This window comes from Phyllostomus hastatus, unplaced genomic scaffold (genome assembly GCF_019186645.2).
Source record: "Phyllostomus hastatus isolate PE091 unplaced genomic scaffold, TTU_PhHast_1.1 phas_scaffold_21, whole genome shotgun sequence".
NCBI lineage: Eukaryota > Metazoa > Chordata > Mammalia > Chiroptera > Phyllostomidae > Phyllostomus > Phyllostomus hastatus.
Genome location: NW_025334017.1, coordinates 42,996,283 through 43,021,950, shown reverse-complemented (window position 1 = coordinate 43,021,950; position 25,668 = coordinate 42,996,283). Strand labels below are relative to the sequence as shown.

The 25,668-nt window shown below is 49.5% G+C and overlaps 1 protein-coding gene across 5 annotated transcripts in view; it reads left to right on the top strand.

Annotated features, from left to right (window-relative positions):
* Positions 1 to 25,668, top strand: part of ASAP1 (ArfGAP with SH3 domain, ankyrin repeat and PH domain 1) — a 271,886-nt gene that overhangs the window by 158,804 nt on the left and 87,414 nt on the right. For all 5 annotated transcript variants that reach the window (XM_045861006.1, XM_045861004.1, XM_045861007.1 and 2 more), the window contains one exon: positions 19,466 to 19,611. In XM_045861006.1, the coding sequence (XP_045716962.1) occupies positions 19,466 to 19,611 (146 nt within the window). The remainder of the gene's footprint in view (positions 1 to 19,465; positions 19,612 to 25,668) is intronic.

The following is a 25,668-nucleotide window of genomic DNA, read 5'->3' as shown; positions in this document are numbered from 1 at the left end:
ATGTCAACTGTCATTGAAAAACTTTTTTTTAATTCAAATACTTGGTAGAATTATAGGTGATTTTGCCACAAGTGACGTATGAGATATTTAAAATATCTGTGTAAGCTGGTCAGCCTGTAATTCAGTGGCCTCCATTAAACACCTGAGGACCTTTTCTGTCTAGAGTGTGCCTGTCGGCATTTGAAAATCACGGTTGCCGGCAGGCCTGGGTGAGATGAGAGCTGGAGGGAAGAGGCCACGCAACGTGGGGTGGGGACCTGGGCAGGCGAACCTGGCCGGGGGCAGGCCAGGTCACTAAACAGTTTCACTTCGGTCCAGCCACTCTGTCGTTTTGGAAACCAGGCATGTTGTCCTGGGTAAGAAGAAGTAAACCACATTAAGACAAACAGCAGGGAACCACTCTTAGGTTCCAGCGCCCCAGGGAAGGAGAGGCTTGCAAACCGAAAAGAAGTGTCAAGGTCTCTGCCCCACGCCGTTTGTCATCCTTGCAGTACCAGCTCCCGTCCCCAGAGGTCAGGTCTCTTAAGAAATCATTAGTCTGTAAAGGAGCAAACCTGGGGGAAGGAAGGCGGCAGGACCTACAGGGAAGGGCCCAGGCTTCGAAGGTGGGCAGGGGGAGGTTGGCCTTCTCGCCCTGCCCCCCACAGTCTCTTCGCTTTTCTGAACGTTCATTTTCTCCCCTGGGAAAACGGGTTCCTGTCTGCAAAGAGCCTACACCTCTCAAGAGTGTAGCAAGCGCCGTGCATTTATACTTTATTCGTATTTATCTTCATGATGGCCATAAAATTATAGCATGGACAGGAACTTTGGAGAAAGCAAAACTGCACCCTCCATGCTTCCTGGCCTTCCTCTCCTTAGCGGAGCTGGCAGTCCCGGCTTCTCCGAGTGGCGAGCTGACTAGTCAGTCTCCTGCTTCCTGCACAGCCCGGAGGCCTGCGGCACTCTGTAATCGTACCTGTTAACACTTTTCATACGCCGGTTCCTTGGTACCTCTCTCTCATTTCTCTACATCCAATAAAACACTTGACTTCTAATTAAGGTAGACACATGATAGTTGTCTAGTTACATAGTGACCAAGTGCCGTTTTAAGTCATGGCCTAAATTATATGCCCAATTTATAGCTTCTGTCTCGGCCTCATTTTCATGAGCTCCCACGGCGCGGTCGGCCCTCGGTGGGTGTTAGCCGTCTGGGGAGGAGGAACCAGGGGTGGAACCAGGAGGTGACACGGGGCTTCTGTGGTGCTGGTGTTACTCTGTTTCTGGGTTTGGGGGATGCGTATGTGGCTATGTTCACTCTCTGATAGTTTATTAAATGCTGCACTTAGGGTTTACATACCTTTTTATATGTATGTTTGTACATTACTCACAAATAAAAGTCTGTTTAAAATTTATATACAGGTAGGCTCATTGAAGCATTGATTATGATTTGGGAAAATAGAAAATAAATGGGGATTTGTTGAGTAAACAATAGTGTATTGTATAATAGAATACTCACAGCCTTTGTAAAAAAAAAAAGAAAGGCAGGGTAGACCTGAGTTTGAATCCTAGCTTTGTCACCACTTATAAAGCCAAGTAAGTTATTTAACTTCTGTGACTCTCAACATGCCTCGCTATAAAATGAGAAAATAATACCTGAGTTGCAGAGCGTTGTCTGGGCAAAGTGAAGTCGGAAGGAAGGCCCGTAACGAGCCACCTGCCACACAGTAGGCACCATTCCCACTGGTGGGGGAATGGCGACTAAAGCAATAGCATGGCTTCCTTCTCTGTACTGAGTCCGTCGTTCTGCAAGTAACACGGGCCAGTCTGGTGTTATAAAGAGCTTCCTGAGCCATTGTAGTTCTCAGGAATCAGGTCACTTCTCCACAATGCTACGGTTTGTGCTTCAGGCCCTCGGCCTATGGGGCCTCAGAAGGGAGACCCTGCGGGGGGCTCCATGTGACTGCTTCTATTCCAAGTGTCTCTGCCCAGGACACGCTTCCTCCCTTTGCCGCACAGCCACCTCGTTCAGCAGCTCACACAAGGCTCTTCTACCTGGGGCCGGGGGGCCGGGAGTGCCTCGCCTGTCCTTGAAACAGGTTTCCTTGGTCACAGCTGTCCTGGATGTGGCTGGAGGGGATGTTGCTCCTGGGTGTGTGCAAGGTGGAGAGTTCTGGGGCCGTGAGCACAGCTCAGTTGCCATCTCCTTCGCCAGACTGTTCCTCTCCTTGGGGTTGGGGGCCACAGCCACGTGAGCTTTGGCCACCTCCCACCCTGCCCTCCGCACCTGGCTTCATTCTCCTGTGTCCTTCACCTAGGTCTATGCTATCGGATATTCTAGTCACATATGGCGGCATTTCACATTTGAATGCATTAAAATAAAAAATTAAAACTTAGGTCTCAGTAGCCATCTGCCATGCGCTCAGTAGCCACACGTGACCAGCTCTACAGTGTTGGGCTGCGCAGACACAGGGCATTTCCAGCACCGCAGGAAGGCCTGTTGCTGCTCTAGGGGGACGCCTATCCCAGCGTACTGCAGTTCTTGACCCGTCCCCCTTGCACCAGACCAGGGAGTCTCGACCCTGGCTGTTCTTTAGGATTACCTGAAGAACTCTGAACACACAAAACGGGGATCCCTCAGGCCCACACACCTGGCATTGTTCCACAGCAGGGCCCCAGGTGCTGGGATTAAAGTGACATCCCTCCCCGGTGACTTGCACGTGCAGCTAAAATAGAGGACTGTTTCACTGGACTGGTCCCGTGTCTTCCATCTTTGTACTTCATGTGTTTGTCAACAGAATTTGTTGGTTTGTTTGACAGCTGTGTGCTGAGCACCTGTCACAGGCTCCTGTTCTGGATGTGGGGTGCAGTGGGCAGCCAACCAGACAGGATCTCTGCCTCCGTGAACTTCACAGTCCAGTGGGAGGGAAATGTTCATCAGACCAGAACGTGTTTAGAATTAGGAGCTGGGAAGTGCCGTGGAGGGGAGCTGCCAGGTGCGGAGGGCAATGACCAAGAGACCTGATGTAGCAGGAAGAGGGTACTGAGGGGAGTACCTCCCGGAGGACAGGGTGCTCGCCGGGGGAGGGCTCCATTGCCCCCACTGTATAGATGACAAGGCAGAAGCCGGACCACCGTCGGCAGGTGCCGCACCGCACCAGCAGGGAACGCAAGGAGAGCCCGCCGACTCCTACTTTGCTGTTTACAGGTGCTCTGCGCCTGCCTTCCACCTCACCTGTGGCAGGGGCTCACCAGGTGTGGACTGAATTGCCCCTTGTTGGCTGGCTAGGTCCCTGGGAAGCTCTCCGTGAACGGCTGTTAAGTACTCACGCATTGTGAATATGCGTGAACACGCGGATGACAGTGTACACCCTTCCCAGCGGTGTGACCCATGGGATGACTTCGGCCGCCAATGGCTGCGACACACCCGGGTTTTTGGTCGGCTGTGTGTGTGGGCAGCACTGTGACCTTTGATTCTTAAAAAACAGCCGCATGAGTAAAACAGCGGCGCTGCGGGTCTTTCCATGAGACGTGCTCCGTGGAGTCCAAGCCATTCCCATCCAAGGGGTTTTGGCCTCGGCCAAAGAAGCCACAAGAGGCCGAACCCTGATATCTGTTTCCCAATGTGTTTTCGTAATTTTCTTGTTTTCTCACAGTACTTAAGTGACATGAAACCCGTCTGATGTTCTTTAAAGATTTAAGAAGCATTTCTATTTTTTCTGGTCTGAAACGACCAACCCTTCAGTCCCCCCTCACCCCCCCCGCCCCCCCAGATGATTCTGAAGATGGTAGAGACCGGTGGGGACACTTACTCCTAAAATACCTTCTTGTTGTTACACACGAGCTCTATCAGCATTAATTAGTAAACGGTGCGATGGCAGAAACTTTATTACGAAAACAAATGATCTCCATGGAAGTCCTTTCGTGTGAAAATGGCTTTGGGAGTTTGTCTCTTTGTCTTACTGTCCCTGCTGTATAGGAGGACATTTAAAAAAACAAAAACAAAAAAAATAACTGAATTCCGTGGGCGGCTTGGATCAAGGGAACGTTTCCTGAGCCTTTTGGTTTTTCCCTGTTGTTTCTAAGTTTCGAAGGCTCGACACTGATCAGTCTGAGAAGTAGATGGTCATTTAGAAACTTTGCCAGCCATACAGGGCCCCCCACCCTTGCTCCCTCCCTCCCTCCCCTAGTACATGCTTTTACAAGCTAGTCGTTTCTTGAAGACCGTAGAGGTTTTTAAATAAGTTGCAGTATTTGACACTTTTTTCCCCCAAAAGATAAAGCGCAATTCTCTTCCCCTTGAATGCTTGCCAGACTGGTAACTGCCTTCTGATGAACAGAACGACGCTGTACGATTTCCAAGGCCACTTCATAAAAGACAGAGCTTCCACCTGGGTGTGCCGCCCACCTCCATCATTGGTTTGGGGGCAGCCAGCCACCGTGTTGTAAGGACACCCCGGCAGCCCTGTGGAGAGAGGTCTCCTGCCAGCCTCAGCCAACCTTCAGGTGCCTGCAGCCCCGGCTGACGTCTTGCTGTCAGTCTTCGTGTGAGACCCCAGGTCACAGCAGTGGAAACGGGACTGGCCAGCATGGCAGTTCTGCAAACATGGGCCATGCTTACGTGCCGTGGGCCTGGTGCAAGTCGGTGTCTGTTGAGGAGGAAGAGCTTACCGCTTGTCAGTGCTGTTAAAAATAAATAAAAAAGGCGATACATACTACACCGGGGGGATCAGACTCATTTCCACCGGGGGCCACATCAGCCTCGCGGTGGCCTTCAAAGGGCCCAATGTAATTTCACCTCCTTAACTGTTAAGGAGTGGTTACATGTACACAGTCCTAAAATTATTTCAGCCCTTTGCAGGCCACCAGGAGGTGGAGGGGGCCCCCGGTGGAAATGAGTGTGACAGCCCTGCTCTGCACTTGCACAAAGTGGAAGAGACGTGTGGCTCACAGTGAGCACGGGGGCACCAAACCCGCTGTTCTCTCAGGCGGCTAACATAGTGAGATGCTCTCACCCTCCTGTACAGACACATCATCACCTGAACACACACAGGTACACTTTTCCTTGGGAATAAAGACCGTGGGACATTTCTCCTCTCAGGTCTTTCCTCTGATAATTATTTTTCCGCCCTAACCCAAATGTGTGTTTTAGTATTATATGGTGGCTTCCAGGATATATCTGGAACGGAAGTCTTATTTCCAAAGTATAACTAGATTGTCATAAACAGTTCCATAGTTTTTTTTTTTGGACAAGTAAAAAGGAGTACCTTAATAAAATACTAACAAGAACACGAAAACAACATCAACCTGTTAAAAATTTGCATATGGTACTACAGACATGATTTCGGTCATATGCAACTGGTAAAATCCACTTCTGGAAAGAAAGCACTGGCTTTCTCATTGCCTTTCCTCTTATTCCCCCACCCCCGCCCTTTTCCGTTAGAATTACATAGTCAGTAGTTTGATGTGTTTGCCCAGGTTTTCATTTTGTTCATTTATCAATTTTAAGTAATAGCTCATAGAGTATGATGAAACCGAAGATTTTAAAGGTGAACTAACTTCATTAATGGATAGAAAGTGAATGTTTTCATATTCAAGTAACTTTATATTTTTTAGCTAACATATTCTCAAATTTAAAGGTAGAATATGAAATTAATTGTAGCTAGAGTTGGACATTGTTTGGTGTCTTTTCATGGTGTCCTTTTTAATCCTCTGGTATTCAGTGAGGAGAAGAAGTTTCTTACTACAAACAAGTAAGAGATAAAACAGGTTAGCATTGTAATAGAAAGACATGGAAGCATAAATGTCAAAAAGTATACAAAGAGCAACTGCTCTTTGTAAACAAATTTTTTCTGTATTAATTAAAGTAAACCTGTTAGTTAAAAAACAAAACAAAACACTAATTCTAAGCCCTCAGGAGAAGGCTTTAAATTAAAAATATGTAAATACCTTTTGATGGTGGTAGTGATTTGAGCAAAGACTACAAATTGCTTTGGGCCTTCAAGGCGCCTTGCATTCTTGTGGGTCTATTTCGACTCCCTGAGAGGTGAAAACAAACGGAAAGAATGAGTTCCTGTAGACTGGGCAAGGAAGGAGGCTTGCTCCAGAAGGGGGTGTACTTATCCAGGAGAGCAGGGATCCTCAAATTGTGTGGGGACACATCTGGAGGAATTTAAAATGCTGTCTTTAAAAGAGTGAAATCTCTTTGCAGAATAATCTTAGCTGTAGGCTCTGTGGGAACTTTCAATTATATCTGTTGGCCTGAATACTCTGTCACTTGACATAAGAAACTATGGGTGGGGGGGTGTGCCTACACATTTTCTGCACTTGGCTGGTCTGGAGTGAGTGCTCTCAATTGTAAAATGAGTTAATTTTTGTATAATGTATGTTTCCATCTTGGGCCCATGCTGATTTAGCCCCTGATTGGTGGCTAGAAAGCTTGCTGTCAGAGAATACTTTGAGCCATTTTTCCTTCATTTCTGTAAACAAAGTAGTTTCTCCACGTTGGACTGGTGCAAAGCATAACACATGTGGTGCAGGTATCTGATAATGGTGGTGACTACCTTTCTTCTCATCACCTTGAAGCTTTCCAAAATAGTGGTGAAAATTCCAAAACAAACTCACTTTGTCATTTTGGATCCACTACCACGCACGTGTATAGAAGTTGCTTTGCCTCCCTGCCACCCACGCCACCTCAAGCCTCAGTTTTCTCACTGCTAGAATGGAACAGTAATACCAACCTTGTTGTGAAAGTTGGAAAGAAGATATTTAACATGTGCAGTGTGATACTGGACATAATCATCAGCGGTAATTTTTATAATGACAACTACTTGCAAAAACTTAAACCTGGAAGACTTTTGGCCAGATTTTTTCAATTTTTTCATTTATTCTTACAGTCTCTTTTCCTTCTGAGACTCCAGTTATATTTGTGTTCCACTGTTTGATATGGTCCCACATATCGTCAAAACTTTGTTTTTAGTTTGTATACACTCTGTGCTTTAGTTTGGGTAGTTTCTCCTCACCTGTCTGCGGGTTTGTCTGCTCATTTCTTCTGCAGTGTGCACCAGCTGTTAGTCTCATCTAATTAATTTTTTTTTTTTTAATTTCAGACACTGTGTTTTTTAGTTCTTGGATTTCCATTTGGTTCATTTTAGAATTTGTTTCACCTCTGAAACTCTTCATCTTTTCACTCATTTCATCCATCTTTTTTATAGATTTTGAACATATTTATAATATTTATTTTGAAGTTGTTCTATACTAAATCCAATGTCTGAGTTACCTCTGGTTCTTTTTCTCTCCATTTTCTCTCCTGATACTCAAGTTACATTTTTTCCTCTTTCTTTGCATATCTAGTAATTTCTGTTTACATGGTAGACATTGTGAGTTTTATGTTGTAAAGACTCTGGATTCTGTTATCTTCCTATGAAGTGTTTTGTGTTTTATCCCAGTACACAGTTAAATTGCTGGTGATCACCAGCACCTTGATCCTATAAAAGGCTTTCTTAGAGAACGTTTATTTCAGTTTTGCTCACAATCCTAGGATATAACCCAGAGACCTGCAATATGCTCCGTACTTCTAAGACATGATCCTTTTGGGCTTTCAGCACCAACTGTTTACCAATCCATGCTAACTCTGTGGGGCTTAAATTCCAGACCTTTTCTTCAGCATTGGGAGGTTTCCGAAATCTGCGTAACTCTTTACGTGTTGTTTTCTGCTGGACTCCTTGTCGTGTCATTTGTGCATACGTAGTTCAGGGTCAGCCAAGGATGTGAAGGGAGGGTGTATACAGATTTGAAACTTCTTCTTTCTGTAACTTCTTCCTTTCTAGAATTTTCCTCCTTGATTTCCAGCTGCTGAAGCAACCCCAAATTCTCTCTGACCTCTGGCACTTTAGCTCAATAAAATGCCACTTTCTGCTTGAATTTCCCCCCGCCCCACTATGCAGTGAGGTCTGCCCTTTGGTGAAAAGCCAGTTTATATGGTTTTCCCTGGTGTGGCTCCCTTCCTTGAAGGGTAAGTAATTATCTCCTACTGTTTCTGCCTGCTTTTTTGTTTGCTCTCCAGTGGCTTCAGGTGTTTGTTTTTAACATTTTGCCCATCACATTTTAAAAGATTTTACTTATTTATTTTTAGAGAGAGGGGAAGGGAGGGAGAAAGAGAGGGAGAGGAACATCAATGTATGGTTGCCTCTCACGTGGCCCCCACTGGGGACCTGGCCCACAACCCAGGCATGTGCCCTGACTGGGAATCGAACTGGCCACCCTTTGTTTCACAGCCTGTGCTCAATCCACTGAGCCACACCATACACCAGCCAGGGCTGTCCATCACTTATAATTGTTTTTGGCCAGAGCTAAAAACAGAATAAGAGCCGTGTATCAGAACAGTGATTCTGATACAAGTTACTATGGCAAATTATCACTGTCGACCTTTAATTGTGAAAGTTATGTATGAGTAATTCATTTACTGAGCCCTCATTGAGTGTGTAACTGGAGGGGGCTGACAGACAGAACACCCTTGGCTCACAGGGAAGTCACTACCTTAGGGTCATTGGAGTTATAGTAGATGACCATATCTGAAAGAGACTTAACAGAGGTGTGTCCTCAGCTTAGGTTAGTAGATCTCAAATACCTCAATACATAAAATTAGCATTTTATTTATTTGGTCAAAACTACATATTAAGTGCTAGAGCAGTGAGTGGATAATAGAATTAATAGACTAAGCCGTAATTTCTGCACCCTTCCACTTACAGTTCGTTGTAAAGTAAATGTATTTACCTTCCAGTCACACTTTGAAGTGAGGTTTAAAGTTGGCGTGTATAGGAAGTACCCGTGGAGTCAAAACACCCCTTGAAAATCCTTGATGACCTATAAAGCACACTTAATGTATGACTCACATTGTGTGCTTACAAATCACAGGCATTCCTTTAGGAGCCCTGGTTTCTCTCTCTCTCTCTCTCTCTCTCTCTCTCTCTCTCCCTCCCTCTCTCTCTCTCTCTCTCTCTCTCTCCCTCTCTCTCTCTCTCTCTCTCTCTCTCTCTCTCTCTCTCACACACACACACACACACACGCACACACCTTTGAGTTAATAGCCCTAGTTGGAAAAGCTGCCCCGCACGCAGGTGACGAGCGAACAGATTGGCACCAGAGCTGCCACACCCCCTCACACGCTCATTGACTGGCGCTGGGGCCCCGTGCTGTTCACATTGCTTTTGCGTTCTCTAGTGCTCTCTTCCTCCCCTCCTGTTTCTCTCGTTTTCTCCCCCTCCCCCGCCTCGTTTCATTGCATCAGGTTTACTAAGTTAAATCCATCAGTTAAAGGCACAGGTGTGCAACACCATTGTGGGTCCCAGTTGTTCTCAACTAACCCTTTTTGCTGTTTACATAAAGCTTCAGGTTGGTGAGTAGCCATAGTTTCCTTTAAGGGTCCACCTTTCTACCTTCAACAGACCCTCCTTAGCAGTGACAGTCAAGAATCTACAGCCTGCCTGCACCTTCTGCCTCTTATTCCAAGTTGCATGTTGATTGACTTTGCTCTTGGATGGTTTCTGTCTCACCGAACTAGGATTGTTTCTTCCTATATAAAAATATTGCACTTAAACTGTAGCAGAACATCCGGAGGAAGGCGGGACCTTAGGTTTTATTTCTGTGTGTGGCGTTCTCCCTGGACTTGCTTAAACCCAGCCTCTTTGCACATGCTCTCTGGACCACATGGAGCATCACGTGGTAGGCAAACCCACGACAGTCTGCACATAGACCCTGTTTGAAGGCAACCAGGGTAAACCTTTAGAAAGCAGCCATGTGCATGTCAAATTCTGTTTGTGCTTTGGGTGTGGACCTGAATTTTAAAGTCTCTATTTCCAGGACCAGAGGGACTCCCCAGCTGAGTTTCAGCCGGGAAGATAACTACCTATTGATTTTCTCATGCCCTGTTTGGGTATGGAAATCAAGCAAGTGGCTATTGATTCTGAAGTGTTTTCCGTGGGTAATCAGTGCCGTGAGACAGGGAGCCTGGGGGCTGACAGAGGATGACTCTGCACGGCCCGGACCATCAGCTTGCACGCGCAGAGCACACAAGGACAGTCTCAGATCTTCCACGCTTCTGATCGATCACTGGTCAGACACACTCTCTTTCTTTGTGCAGAACTGCAGGGGGCCTCCCCTCGGGGACGCTGGGGGTGATTTTTCTAAATGGCTCTTTCTGTTTGCTCACTTTTTTATTTTTCACATTGTGAAGGTAAAATGAGTATTAACCCATTTGTTGTAGGGAATTCAGGTGAGCTAAAAGAAAAAAACACTCATCAGGCATGTTTCTTTTTAAAATTCCTTTTCATTATGTGTATTCTGAATTACAGACGGCATGCTTAGGTGGCAAGGCAGAATTTTTCAGTCAGTTTTAGGGGTTTGGGGGACCCCTGAAATTCGGGTCAGAACTATTGATTGATAACAAACAGTGCATTGGTATGTAATCTGTGCATATAATCTGTATAGCATTAATACAGGAATAAGTGGTTAAATAAATAAGCATGGAGTGGAAATGTGTGCTTTAAAATGATCTGCTGACAGGTATGGATGATGCAGAATAGTTTGGAGAGCTGCCCAGCCAGCCCTGTTCTAGTCTATGTCATCATCTAGGGCAAGAACCCATTCAAGTTTTTTTTTATTGTTTTTAATGGTTATACACATGATTTATAAACCAGGAAGCTAAAGCTGAAAAGGACTAAGGGACGTACTCAAAGCCACAAACCTAATAATCTAAAGAACCTTTGTATCCCAGTATAGGTACTTGGTGAAAGCTTATGAATTAAAAATAAAATACGGAGTGGGAATTTTAAATTACAACCTATTTAGCCCTGGCCAGTGTGGCTCAGCTGGTTGGACTGTCGTCCTGTTTACTGAAAGCTCATGGGTTCCATTCCTGGCGAGGGCGCGTACCTTGGTTGTGGATTCAGTCCTCGGTCCGGGCACAGATGGGAGGCAACTGCTCGATACTTCTCTCTCCCATCAGTGTTTCTCTCTCTCCCTTCCTCTTTCTTTCTCTCTCTCTCTCTCTCTCTGAAAACAATGAAAAAAAAAATGCCCTTTGGGTGAGGATTAAAAAATTAAATTACTCCTATTTAAAAGCCAGACTGGCTCCCTTGAGTGATGGGTCGTCATACTGTGGGAGGCTGTAGCAGGCTAGGAACTGGGTGTTTCCTTCATAACTTTTCTTGGGGGCCAGGTCGCAAAGCATTAAAATGACCCAGAGAGCCATCAGCGCACCAGGATGTGATGTGCGTGTTACCTGGCAGCGAGGAAGCCTGAGCAACGGAGCCAGAAGAGGGAACGTCTCTGCCTCTGCCGCAGTGCGGCGGCGTTCAGGTGCCGTTCCGTGCCAAGGAGGAGCCCCGTGGAGCTCCGCAGGCATCGCTGCGCTGCTCGGGGTTCTGTGAGTTGATGGATGTGTCTGTTCCTGCAGAAATGGGAGTCTGCATGCTGAGCGTCAGAAAGCAAGCACGCTAGGGGCTGGGGCTCATCCCTGCCGCCGAGGCTGGGCTAGAATTTTGAAGGAACAAATCCAGACTCGAAATGACCTTGAAACTTATTAGAGGAATGAATCATCCCCAGTGGCATGGAGAAAGGCAATTTAAAAAAAAAAAAAAGTGCCCAGGAGTTCTTGCCTCCTGGGATGTTGCCTTTCATCTCGGGTGAGAGACGCAGGCGGTGGGAGGCGGTGCAAACAGGGAAGGAGAGGAAGGCCCGGGGAGGTGCGGTGACCTGCTCGTCATCGCAGGAATGTTGTCTCCGAACTGGTGAGTGCCCTGTCTCAGGACAGCACAGGTCGAACTCTAAACCCAGCCTTCGTCCATCCCCTGCTACCACGGTGTCTGTAGAGTTAGAACAGACTGTTTTCAGGGTTGCAGGGTGGGTGTGGCCAAGGGGGTCTGAGCTACACTCTCAGCAGGAGTGGAGGCCAACGCTTTTACCACCTGAATCTGCCTGGTTCTAGGTCAGAGCCAGGGAGCTCTGGAGAGACCTCGGCCCAGGCTCTCTGCGCCTCTGCCCACTCTGGCAGACACTCAGGTAACAGGGTGTGCTGTTACCTCTTACCTGGACTGCACCTTACCCCAGGTTTGCTTGTTAACCAGCAGTTTATTCTTCAAGTGCTGCTCAGTTATTGCCTCCTGAAATTTCACCTGCTCTGTTGAAGTTTTGCTGTGTGTTTATCAGATACTGGAGGGATGGATACCTCTAACAGGCCATGTTCAATACGTGATATATTTTTCATACAGAGGAAAGAAAATCAAGCTATTGTAGAACCCTCCCTCATGCCATACAAATAAATCCATTGCTGATCAATTAAGTATTTAAATATTAAAAAGAATAAAACTAAATCTTAGAAGGTTTAGGAACATACCTTAATGGCAGGACCCTTCCTCGTGATGTATAAATGAGTACATTGCATTGGATGGAAGACATACATGTTTGTTTTTTTAAAAAAAATACTAAACATTAGAAGCTTTAGGGACATAAGCAGGGCAGGGAACCCAAAAGTCTTTTGAGTAAAGATCAGTGTATTTACGGTAACTACACGAAGCTTCAGAAGTTCTATGTGGCGAAATTAAGCGAAGTTGAAAGACAAGCGGGGGCGGCATATTTACCACGTGTATTACAAGAGCGTCGTCACCCCGTGCAAGGCGCGCAGAGTGGCAGGAAGAGACGGCAGCGGGAAGCTGGCCCCGGGACGCGGGTGGCAGAAAAGGAGACACGGACAGACGGTCAGACACACAAAGCTGCTCAGCGCGACTACGGTCAGGGTTTCACCTCCTTGAGGCAAGAGTTCTAAAAATGCGACATCCGGGTGCTGACCAGACGGTGAAGAAACAGGCCCTTTGTGTGTTTGCGTTGTTGCTGCTGGGGGCGTGAGGGCCACAGCCAGCCTCTTTGGAGAGGGGCGTGGCGACACGGACAAAAACCCGAAGCGCACACCCTCTCCCCCAGCAGCTCTGCCTATGCTGACGTGTCTTTTCAGGGGTGACACACCCACGTGTGAGACCTTGTGTATGAAATATTTATTGCAGCCTTGCTTTCCGGGGCAAAACCTGGAAGTCTCTCAGGTGGTGGATAGGTACATAAATTGTGGTTGAGTTTATTATGGACTCTAATCACAGTTAAAATAATTAGTTAGATTTAATTGTACTGAAATTCTTGATTTTCTTATTTACTAGGGGGGGAAAAGCAAGCCATGGAGTCTTGTAATAATACCCCGTCTATTTCTTAAGTAATAAAAGGGGAGAAAACCCTTATATTTGTGTGTGTATGTATGTATGTGTGTTTAAGAATACAGAAAGTTTTGCTGATACATACTCAAGATTATTACCTTTGCTTATTTCAAGATAAGATTGGAAGAGGGGAAGGGAAATAATTTTAGTGTATGAATTATCCTGTAATTTAAAAGACAAGTGGAATTAAAATTTTAAAAGTGATCAGTACTACAAAGTATGTGTAGGATAGTGTAAAAGAATTTATCACTTCCCCTCAAAGGCCAGCACTGTAATTTATGACTCGTATTACACGGCTTTACTGTTGCCATTACAGCTCATTGTATTTCACATGCCTGGCCCAGGGCCAGTGCCAAGTGTTTCCTGAAGGAGGGAAAAGGACTTGTTCTGAGAGACCTCACTGTGTGCAGCGAGCATTTTAGTAGCACTGACTGTGTACCCCGCCCGACACCGGGAACTGGACGTGCAGTGACAGATCAGGTGACGCTGGGAAGCGGGCATGGCAGAAGGCCGGAGAGAGTGAATGACAAGCTCGCCTGGGAGGTTACTCTTACATTTGACCTTGAAAGAGGCAGTGGGGAAAGATGGGATTTGGAATCCAGTGAAACAAAATGCTAACCTGGACCCCCACTGAGTTTCACCTTCCCATCTATAAAGCAACGGCCTCGAGGGCGTTGTGGGGTCTTCACGGCGGCGGGTCCCACTGCACAGGCAGCGTTTCCTAAATGGCAGTCATAGGTACGGACACAGGGAATCCGAGGTGGGCTTGGCCGGCCGTCTCCCAGTTCGGCGAGGTCTAACCCGGGGTGACAGTGAGGCAGACCCCCTCGGAGAGAGCCCCGCGTGGTGGTGGCTGCGGTTCTGAAAACCCCGAGGCGGGCCCGGGTAGAAGAGGAGAGGAGGTGTTTGCAGAGAGGACGGACTCTTCGTGCCTCCCCAAGGCGCGGGTACTGCCGGCCCTGAGGACTGGGGACTGGCCCTGAGGACTGGGGACCGAGTGGGGGCGGGGACTTCAGAGCGTGGGCGGGGCCCCGCCAGCTGGCACCCCTGCCGTCGCCCCGGCTGGGCAGCCTGGTGATGTCATCGTCACCGTTGTCCTTGTCCTCACACATGTTTGCGGAGCTTGTGGTGGGCCTTGCAGCGTCTGTCTTAATCTCCGCAGTGCCTCTGTGACATAAATGCCTGCATTATATTCATCTCATGGCAGGGGACGAGGTGTTTACAAAGGTGAGGCACGCAACTGAAGTGCCACACCAGGCGAGGGACCGTCCCACTTCAGGACACGGGGAAGGTCCTCGGCCCTGAGATCAGAAGGCGGACGTTTCAGTTCCCCTGTTTATGGGCCTGTTTTTGCATCCACACAGTGAGGATGGTGACAGCACTTACCACCCAACTTGTGCATGAGAGTGAGTGGAGCAGCGTGTGCAAAGTGCCGCGTGCAGTGACTGGCATTCGCTAGACACTCGGCTGCTGTCACTGTCATGGCAGAAAGAGCAAAGCACTGCTTAGGTGCTTTGGGGTTAAAGGTTGGAACGCCAGGCCCCGTCAGCCTGCGTGGAACATGTCACGTGATCCGTACGTATTAGTCATCTCTCCCAAGACAGGCCGGCAGTTGAGATCCTGAAGGAGCCGCCAGTTCTGGTTAGGTTGGTGAAATAATACTGTTTTGTTCGTTTCTCAGAACTGAAAGGAGTCACCCAGCTCTTAGAATGATCTTACCTTCTGCAGTAATACCATGAATGCCAGACATTCCATACAAATATCTGAAAAGCTTGATCTCCATAGTAGATAGATCACATTTCTCTCCTACCTGTTCTTCCACCCAGCCTCTACCCTCACCTGCTTCCTCCCCAGCCCCCACTCTGCTGACCTCCCAAAGTCCCCTGGCAGCTGGATGTGCTGAGAATTGTAACTCGGAGCTTTTCCTGCTCTCTGAAACATCCCGAACTGGAACTGAGCGGGCCATTTCCTGCCCCATCTGTCCCTCTCTTCCGTCAGGCCCACGGCTGTGGCAGGGCTTCCCACCCCCACCCCCACCCCCACCAGAGCCTTTATTTCCCTCTTCCTTCCTAAACCCCTGAGTGTACCTTCCATTCAAAGTGCTGACTGTACTCGGGAATCTGCCCGCCCCCGCCCCCCTTCTGTCCTGGGCTCCCTCTGCCTCCAGCTGAGTCGTGGGCCCTTGCCCTCTCACTGGCTGCCTGTTGAAAACCTGCGAGGTGAGCCCTTCGCTATGTACGAAGGCCTGTGTGTGTGTGTGTGTGTGTGTGTGTGTGTGTGTGCATCGTCTTCCCAGTGGACTGCCCGTCTCAGATTTGTAACGTAGTGTGTAAAGAAAAAATACGTACTGTGTGAGACGTAAGTTGCATTCCTTTTGATGTTAAATACATCTCTCTGTATCATATGTTACTGATCCTGGGTGCAGAGGTAATACTGTCTGATGTTTGAAGGGGTGGCACTGCATGCCACGTGCCAGGCACTGTTCTAAGATACAGTTCACTAATTAGCTCATATTTTGAAATGTGTGTCTACTAGGAATATGCATATATGTGTGTGTGTGTATATATATATATGGTTAATATACACACACATGCACATAGATGTATATAGTGACTGTATGGCTATTCAGTTGTGGAATTAGCAAAACACACAGGACCCGTGACCTCGGCTGTACTTACGTACTCAGGCTCACCTTCTGCCTCTCTCAGATTGCACTTGACGTGCCTTCGGCCCCAGAACCATAATTCTTCCCTTGCAGAGTTCCGGTGAAGGTTAACTGTGGTCCCGTGAGAGGCGTTTGGACCAGAGAAGGTTCTCAACAAACGCCAAGGCTCCCTTCCTGTGGCCCTTCTCTGCCTTAGCCAGGTCTGTCACCCCAGACAGCTGGAGAGCTGCCCCTAATTCTTTTTCACCCCTCGTGAAACCCCAAATTCCGGGTGATGGCTGTGTCCAGGGAGGGAGGGAGCAGCTTGGACTGGGTGGAGGGACAGGGCAGAGGAGACAGGAAGCACCCTGGAATACTTTCCTTCCGAATTGGTTGTGGGTCCATGAGTATCCTGTTAATCTAAAGATTTTTATATCATTTGAAATATCTTACCATTTTGAGCAAACAACCCAAAAGCCTGATGCTTATGTTTTATTTATCACCGAGACCTTTCTCTGAAAGCAGTGGGAATTCGGGCAGCTGAGTGCCTTCGTCGCTGGCCGCGGAAAGTGGAAAGCGGAGGCTGCTCTCCGGTGGGTAGAGTCCCCGCGCTGAGCGAGGCTCTTTGGCCTCGGGCGGAAGGTGTCGGGGGCAGCGGCAGCAGCTTCCGAGGGACCTCAGACGTGTGCGTCCTGCCTGTCCGGCCGATGTGGCCTTCCCTCTGTGTCTTTCTGGGCTGCTCCTCTGGGTGAACGTTGGCAGTGACCGGAGCCGCGTTTTATCTTCTTAAACAATGCAGCCCGGAATGCCGACATCCACTGTGGGCATCGTGAATTTTTAATGCGGTGATGATCAGGGAGCCACAGGGTCTCGCCGCATCTCGCCGGACTGCCGTTTCCCTTGCTGCGTGGAGACCGGCCACGCAGGCCGGGTCTGCTCCTTGGGTGCCCGTTGCACCCGCACAGCTATTGAGGCTGTCTGCGCGAGTGAAACACGTTAGCATTTTATCTCCACTATTGGACAACGTCGGAGCTTTGAGAAGGGAACGCCTCTTACATTCCCGAAAGGGAATCAACCAATCCAAGGCGGCCGAGACGGCCTGGAGCCCTTGCTTCATGAGCCCAGCTCCCTGAGACGTGCATGGCGGCATTTGTGGTGTGGGGACACGGGGGTGAGCCAGAGGCAGCCCCTGCCTCTCGGGTTTGGTGGCTGGGGAAGGGTCTTCACCCACACAGATGTGATCCAATGTGGCGGAGAAGATTGCAGAAGAGGTATGGAGAATTATGGGCAAGGAAAGATCCTTAGCAGCTAAGGGAAGGCTTTGTGAAGAAAGGGTACTGAAGTAAGCCCCTGCAGATAGGAGTTAGAAAGATGGGATTTTGTGAGGTGCACATCTGTTCCTGCATTCACTCGGTAAACATTGTGCATGTCCCGTGGGCCTCTGTGCAAGCTCATGCTTCCCTGGACTCCACGACGGGGAAGGAGAAATGGAGAGTCAAGCACAGGCGTCCAAAGTGCTTTGATATCAAAGTGCTACCCATCACCTCATTCATATTTCCTTGGCTCTGTGCAAGTCTCTCCCTGGCCTTACTGCTTCAAGGGGGTGGGGGTGTTCTGTGCTCCTGTCCATAATCCTGCAGAGATTGGGAACCTGGCTGTTAGTGATGAGTGGCATGTCTGCATAGAGTCACAAGATCCGATGCACAGCCTAGCAGGCCTGCACTGGGTGCAGAATGGGTAATAGACGGTGGGGGGAGCAAGAACTGCAGTACAGCGGCTCTTGGGGGAAGCTTTTGCAGTGGTTGAGGCAAGAGGTGATACCAGATAAGGTAGATAGCCATGGGGATGGTGAGAGACGCTGTCAGATTTTGGATACATTTGAAAGATAGAGGCAATGGGTTTGCCAGTGGGTTGCATCTGAGAGATGAGAAAGAGGAAAATCAAGTCTGACTTGATGGGTTTCAGCCTGAGCAGCTGCAGCTATGTGCGGCATTTGCCATTAACCGGCGGACACCTAGGGAACTGCAGAGAGCAGAGGGCGGGGCCGCCCAGCAGGGCTGGACTTCAGCATGTGAACATCGGCCGCAGCCACTGGGCGTCCTGGCGGGCACATTGCCTGGGCAGTTGGTGTGCAGGTCTGCATTTCAGGAGTGGGGTCTGTGTTGGGGATGTACCTTGGGTGGCGAGTCGTCAGCGGATAGAAGTTTTTTAAAGCCATTGGATTAGGTGAGACCCCGAGAGAGTGAGCACTGATGGAGAAGAATAAAGGCCCGAAGCCGAGGCCACGGCTCTGCCCCCCCGAGGAGGTCAGGGAGAGGGGACCGGCAAAGACAGCGGAGAGGGGCAGCCGTGCGGCGGGACAGTGAAGGCAGTGGGGCCCCCGCAAGCCAGGGGCAGGAAGCTGTCGCAGACTCACAGGCACAGACAAGAGAGTGAAGGTTACCCACCGCTGAGCTGGTGGGGAGAAGAAGAAGAGGGTAAAGAGGGTCAAGTTTATGGTGACAGAGGGTGAATTTATTTGGGGTGGTGAGTGCACAGTGCAATACACAGGTGATGTATTTAGAATTGTACACTTGAAACCGATATAATGTTGTTAACCAGTGTCACCCCCAATAAATTCAGTTTTTAAAAACCTAGCGTTTCCAGGAAGTAGAAGTTTTTATGGAGCATTCACTATTGGGAGATTTTTGTATATGTTTTTCTCTTTTTATTGAATTTATAGCGGTGCCATAGGCTAATAAAATTACATAGTGTTCAGGTGTACAGTTCAGGTAATACATCATCTGTATATTGTACTGTGAGTTCGCCACTCCAAGTCATGTCTCCTTCCACCACCTTTTATCCCCTCTGTGTACCCTCTCCTACCTCCCCCCGCCCCTTTTCCCTCTGGTAACCACCCTGCTGGTATCCATGTCTGAGTGTTTTGTTTTACTTAATCCCTCCACCTTTTTCACCCAGCCCCCCAGCCCTGCACCCACCCCCCATCCTCCATCCATGTGCCCTAGAGGACAGTAGCTGTGGAAGTTGAGACACTAAGGCCGTAAAGCTCTCGGGTGGTGAAACCCAGCCTGCAACCTGGACGGCTGGTCAGCACCTGCACACTTTGAGAGGTGGGGTGTGAGAAAGCACTTGAACGCTAAGTGCTCAGGCCCCTCGGGCCCCGGGGCTTAGAAAAACATGAAATGAACATGAGTTGCAGGAAAAGAAACATGTTAGAACACATGGAGTTCTCTTTTGCCCTCCAAGGTTGATTCGATTCTAAGGAGACTTTTCTCCTCGTTTCCTGATTACCATAGTTTCTTAGTTGCTTGAAAATAGGATGATTATTTGACTCCGCAGCCCTCGGGAGCCCATGGATTAATTGGGGCATGAGTGAGCTAAGTGCTGTGAGGGAGAAAGGGGGAACCTGCCTCAGTGGAGGGTACTCAGCACCCTGCTAACCACCTTCTGGACACGTCCGATGCATCATGGATGACTGTTCCTCTTCACTTCCCTTGTGCGAGCTTCTAATGGCCCATCGATGTTCCGAGAAACTCGGGATTGTGGCAGCTAACAGCTCAGACTCCGCTTTCTTTCTCTTTTTCAGATCATGTACAGAATGAAGAAAACTATGCACAAGTTCTGGATAAGTTTGGGAGTAATTTTTTAAGCCGAGACAACCCAGATCTTGGCACTGCTTTTGTCAAATTTTCTACTCTTACAAAGGAACTGTCCACACTGCTGAAAAATCTGGTAAGCTACCTCATAAGCGATTTTTTTAAAATTACAGCCAAAAAGCTTTTTAGCCCTGGGCATGGAGTCTCATGAAAAGACAGTGCCGTTGCAAAGTTCCTAGAATTTGTGCTTGCGGCCCAGCAGAGACGTGAGTAGGTTCATCGAGTCTCGGAAACACAGGTTAGCCTGACGTCTTTCCCACCTTCTGCCATCGTTCTGTGCCTGTTCTAGACAACCTCTAGCAGCTGCGCCCTGTAGTGAGTCCGGTGACCATGGTTTCTGTGTCAGCCACACGTGTTTCGTCTCCCTTGTGTGGAGGTGACCGTGCATTTTGATCCCTGACGTACAGATAATTAATCTCTCCCAACTCCCCACGTTCTTTTAACCCACTACCAAGAAAAAGATGTTGAGTTTCAGGGAATTTGGGGTTTCAGAAGTAAATGACAAGCCCTGGCTGGCGTAGCTCAGTGGATTGAGCATGGGCTGCGAACCAAAGTGTCGCAGGTTCGATTCCCAGTCAGAGTACATGTCTGGGTTGCAGGCCATGACCCTCAGCAACCGCACATTGATGTTTCTCTCTCTCTCTCTCTCTCTCTCTCTCCCTCCCTTCCCTCTCTAAATAAATAAAATCTTTAAAAAAAGAATTTAAAAAGAAAAGAAATAAATGACAAGCAGCATCCCTAAAAACCTGGGGCACTGGAGGTGCAACCCTGGAAGGCAGACATAAAGGTGGGGGTGGAGGACCCTTTTGCCAAGCAGCATGGTTTGGGCACCCACAGGTGGTGCCCACCACCCTCCCTCAGCCTTACCATGTCCACCCTGAGAAAAGGCTGCTTTCGTGAGCTCATTTAATCAACTCTCACGTCTCCAGAGTCCCGAGAGAGAGGAGCACAGGGAGGCTGGAAGGTACCCCCAGGAAAATGCCGCCGTATTTTCCTTGGCCTTTTCCTGAAGAAGAGGAGCCGCTTCCTTCTCTCTCTCTCCCCCAGCCTCTCACTGTTGCACCTTGGCCTCCGTTAAGGACCCAGAACTCCTCGCACTCACGATGCCTTGGCCCGGCTCAGTCGCTCAGATACCAGATAGGCTTCGCATGCTCAGGCACGAGTCTTACCACCAGTCTGGGTGGTACGGACGGCTAGCTCCCACAGGAACACACCCTCTAGGACAAGTGAAAACCTTCTGTGTATATTAACCGGAGTATTTGACCAACCAGAATATTCTTTCCCATCACGCTGGACAAATACACGTGTGTGTGTGTGTGCATCTGTCTTCCCGACAGTTTAATTCTCATGGGTAGGTTATGCTGCTGACTCAGTCTTGCTCAGTGACAATCTCAGAGGAAATAAAGGTTGAGCATAGAAATATGTCTTATTTTCAAAAACTTTACAAAGCGTCATTTTGACCTTAGCACAGTGGTCCCCAAAAAGTTTGGGGGCCACTGTGCTAAGTTTGGGATTGGTTTAGTGGAGACAGTTTTTCCGTGAAAGGGGGTCAGGGAGGGTGGATGGTTTGGGGACAATTCAGGCACATTACATTCGAGCTCACCTCCTGCCGTGAGGCCCGGTTCCGGACAGGCCTGGGCTGGTACCGGTCTGCAGCCTGGAGGTCGGGCCCTCTGCCTTATTAGCACATATGTGTTTCTACACTTCGGGCTTTTCGGGTGAACCCATGGTACTTCTGTAAATCTTGTGTTACTGTGTTTGGATGTCTTTTATTCGTAAGAGGCCCTCTCATCTGTCCTCCTCTGGGCCTCACTCACCTCTTTGCTGGGGCATCGCCCCGGGGGCAGTCTGGTGGGAAGAAAGGAAGTGAAAGCAGACTCTGCCCGCGCGCTTTGGCAACATCTGGTAGAAGGCTTGCTCCGGGAGGAAGCCCCGCTCCGGGAGGAAGCCCCGTGCTCGCCGAGGTCACTGCTTTCACAGGGGAATCTTGCTAACCTGCAGTTTCCAGGAGACCAGACGCACTTGGCTCAAGTCAGGAGCCACCTGACCTGACTCGCACGTTTCCTGAGCCGACCCATGCGCACGCTTCCCTGGTCCGTAGGCCCCTCCGCTCTGCGCGTGCGTGTGCATGTGCATGTGCCGGGCGGGGGCCGCCCAGACGTCGGCCGTCGTCTGCATTCGCCCATCGAGAGACACGCTTGCTCACCGCCCTGCAACACGACTGGTACTTACTGGGCGCTCTCACGCGTTACGCACACGCCAGGTTCAGGAATTTTTTATTCAACAACTCACGACGGCCCCACAGCGAAACTGAGGCACGGCGGGATTGTGTAGCTTGTCCAGGCACGCCGTTAGGAAGGAGACGTGAACCAGACTTTGTCTCGGCACCCCTTGTCTGTACCACCTGCTGCCCAACTGCCTCTGTCCCCTCCTTCTGGGGAGGGGGGGCGGCTCCCCAACTGGAAGAGCAGATCCAGTGAGTCCCCTAAACATCCCCAAGCTGCAAGCCGCCGTCTTCCAAATCAACTATCTTTTAAGGAGTAAAAGCAAGAAAGATCTAAAGGGAATTGCTAGAAGAGCCAATTCGTTTAATTAAAAATATAAAAATCAACATTTTCCCTCGAAGATAGTGGTGGCACCCCTTTTTTGAGGGGCAGGTGAAAGAATCAGTTTTTTACTAACATTGGCTACTAAGGGAAGGCTATTCTGATGGAACAAAAAGCCAGTCCCAGGAGTCTGTACAACCCGACAACAGTCAGTCTGCAGCTTGCCGCTTCCCTTTTTCTGTTTTGCCAGGAAGGGGAAGGACACATGGGGTGCATTGATGGGGCCAAGCCTTGGGGCAGAGGCTGCAGAAGAAGCCAGGCCCCCCAGGGCAGGAGGGGTTTCGGGGTCAGCTTGCAGCACCTACAGTGCCAGGCTAAGGATTTGGGGGAGCACCCCGCCTTACTGAAGCTCTGGAACACCCCCATGAGAACCAGTATCTCTCAGAAGATTCCCCAACATTTCGTTCACTTAGGCTAGCGGAGGCTGGAAATGTTAAGCAATAGTGTATACAGTCGAAATTTAGGAGGTAAGATTTTTTTAAAAAAGGAACTCGCATGTTTCTTAGACTTCCTGATGTATCTTCGATTCAGCTAGCAAATACCAAATGTTTTGTGTTCCACTTTCAAATTAAGATACTGTTTATAACGAGTATTTTAATAGTTTATATTGAAACATTGCTTTTACGGAGGAAAATGATTTGCAGGTTTTGCAGGTCTAGCTTTCTGTTTTGATTGACTCTAGCCAGGGAACAACCTGAACTGTTTGTGTTACTTACAGACCATCGGCTTTGCAAGCCTCTTGTGCTCCGGAGTTTCCGGAGGGCTGGCCCTGCAGACTCAGACCCCCTAAGTGGCAGTGGCTCTCTCCGTTGCCGTTTAGATGCGTGTCTCTCTCCATGCTCTCGACGGCTGTGGACGGGGTGATGACCCCGCGAGACGTCCCGCGAAAACCCCCAGGAGCCGCGGAGGTGTCGGCGTGAACCTCAGATGGGGCCCAGGCGGGCTGCCACTGGCCAGCTTCTGCCTTCACACCACAGCGCCTGCGGGCCGCAGGGCGGGCGGCGCCGGGTGCATGGGCCAGGTCAGGGCTCGGGTCCCTCGCTCTTCATACTGCCTGTGTCTCTCACGTTCTCGAGAGCGGTTTTTGCAAAAAGCTGCTTTACCTCGTAAACTTTCCCCTTGTCGTACACGGTGAGACAGGCTGTGACCGGCGAGTGGAGGGAGGAATGTGGGTGTGGGCGCCAGTCAGACCGGGGACCCCAGCTCCCCGCTCGCTGGCTCTGCAGCCGCAGGCAGGTCGTCTGCCTTCTCTCGTGCGGGGTTCCTTGTCTGCAGACAGGAGGAACGGCCTCCTCGTCCTGGTAGTGGCGGGACTCCGGCGCGACCCTAGAACGGATCGTTAAGCATCGAACCTGGCACGTGGAATTTGCCTCACAAACACACGTGCTTACTATTCCTCGTGCCTTCTCAGTTGATCTTTGTGGCAACTCCCAGGGCAAAGGCAGGTATGGGGAGTCATATCCCATTTTACAGGTGAACGCACCACAGCTCCACAGAAGTGATATGCCTGGGCGGGAGTGGCATTAGGGCTTGAGCTCATCTTCCCAGTGACAGATCAGATCCTCACTGTCTCGGTGGTGCTCCCCACCCTACCCCACCCCCACCCTGTAGCATAATAGCCTGGCCTCTGTAGACCGGAGGGGATGCTAAGGGCCCTCCCGGCATGACCAGGGCCTGTACGGGTGGTCCTCAAATTCCTGTTTGTGTTTAGTTTGCAAAGTGCTCGCTTTCCTGCTTTCCCCTTCACTGTCCTTGTCAGTGAGTCACAGCCTGTGGAAGGCGCTGCAGCGGTGTGTTCGTTAGCCGGTGGTTTCGGGACTTTCTGGACCCCACTCTTAAAAATGCTTGAGGACACCAAAGCGTCTTTGTGTATGTGGACTGTTGCTCTCCGTATATACTCCATCAGAAGTTAAAACTCAAACATTTTAAAATCTGTTCATTCATTGTGTTGCAGGATGTTGCTCTGGTTGAAGTAGACAAACAAAAATGGAAACAAAACAGAGCCTCGCACAGGTCTGTGTGTTAGGGGGAGAGAAGCACTTTACGTGATTGCCCTTTCTGGTCATTATCAGTATTCTTCTTTGACACAGCCTACCTCAAAACTTGACCAGTGGTCGTTTTTTCAAAGGTGGTAGCAATCTGCATCTGAAATCACAAACAACTGAACTTGAAGCACTGGGAAGCTGCCAAGCTCATGGTGCCAGACACAGGTTCTCCAAAATTCTACCTTTTTTCTCTGAAAGCTCCACTTCCAATACTCGCAGCAGTTCTGCCCCTGGTTCGCCGTGCATGACAGGCTCACCTCGTTCGTTCCGGAGAAGGCGTCTGCGCGTATCCGGGCCTCGGACCCGCGGTGCGTCGGTCGGTCTTTCACGGGAGAGAGCGGGCGGCGGGGCTCCACTCGGGAACCGAAGCCCCAGTCCGTCCAGCTTGCAGCGCAGCAGATTCCGTAAGCCCTTTTTCGGATAAACTGCCAGTCACATTTCGGTTCTCCTTGGACGTACCGTATGCATACTTTCTGTTTCATCAGACAGCGCTAAAAAGACATGCTTAAGGGTTGGTGTGGAGTAGCATCAGTAGTTTTCACTGTTTCGTCAAGGGCATTGTTAAGTAAAACTCACCCTTTCTTCTGCTCTGTAAGAGCCGGACCCTGGAGAACTCGGGGGCTGCAGTCCGGGACCATGTGTGCCCCGCACTGAGGCACCAGCCCGCTCACCTCCGTTACTTTGCCGGTTCCCAGTGCAAATGTCAAAACAGTGGGTGGGGGAGCAGAGCAAACCCCTCATTATTGTTGTGAGAATGCCCTGACCTAGCGAACCTCTAGGGCCTGTAGGCCCCACCTGGAGAACCGCCGGTGTCCTGAGCCACCACCGGCCGGGGTGCGGTTCCAGCGCAGCCGCTGAGTGGATTGGTGGTGCCTGACTCAGACGCACAAGTGTCCTCACGGGCTGGACGAGTAAAGAGCCTTCTCTGCCTACCCTCTGCTTCCGTGAGGAACATCCTGTCACCCCCGTGAGCCACTGTGTTAGACTGCCCTTGAGTGGACTGTGGGGGTGTCCATAGCCACTGCGGGAGGCTTTCCTTATGTGCGTTTTCTTTTTATAAAAAGAGCGAGCACATGCCTGATGGGGAAAACTTAGACTACAAAGAGAAAATTGCAATTTCTCTTTTGTATTCCCCCTGTCCTTTGGTACGGGGTTTATCTTACTAGTGTACTTTCTGCATTTTTTTTTTCAAATGCAGGAAGTCACACATGGTAAGCAATTTTGTATTCCATTAGGTCTCCCTTGGGGCTGCCACATGCACCTGCCCTGTCTGGGACAAGTGAGAGACCTGAAAGGTCCCCACCCTGGCCCTCAGCCCTCAGCCCCACCCACTGCTGGCTCATCCCCTCCCTGCTGGGAGAGCCAGGCCTGGGACACCTGCCTGGTGGGGACCCAGGTACTGGGGCAGCGATAGGATCAGGGACTTGCCTGTGCGGGGTCATGTAAGTACACACAAGAAGGTCTTTTGTCCTTTGCTCCATG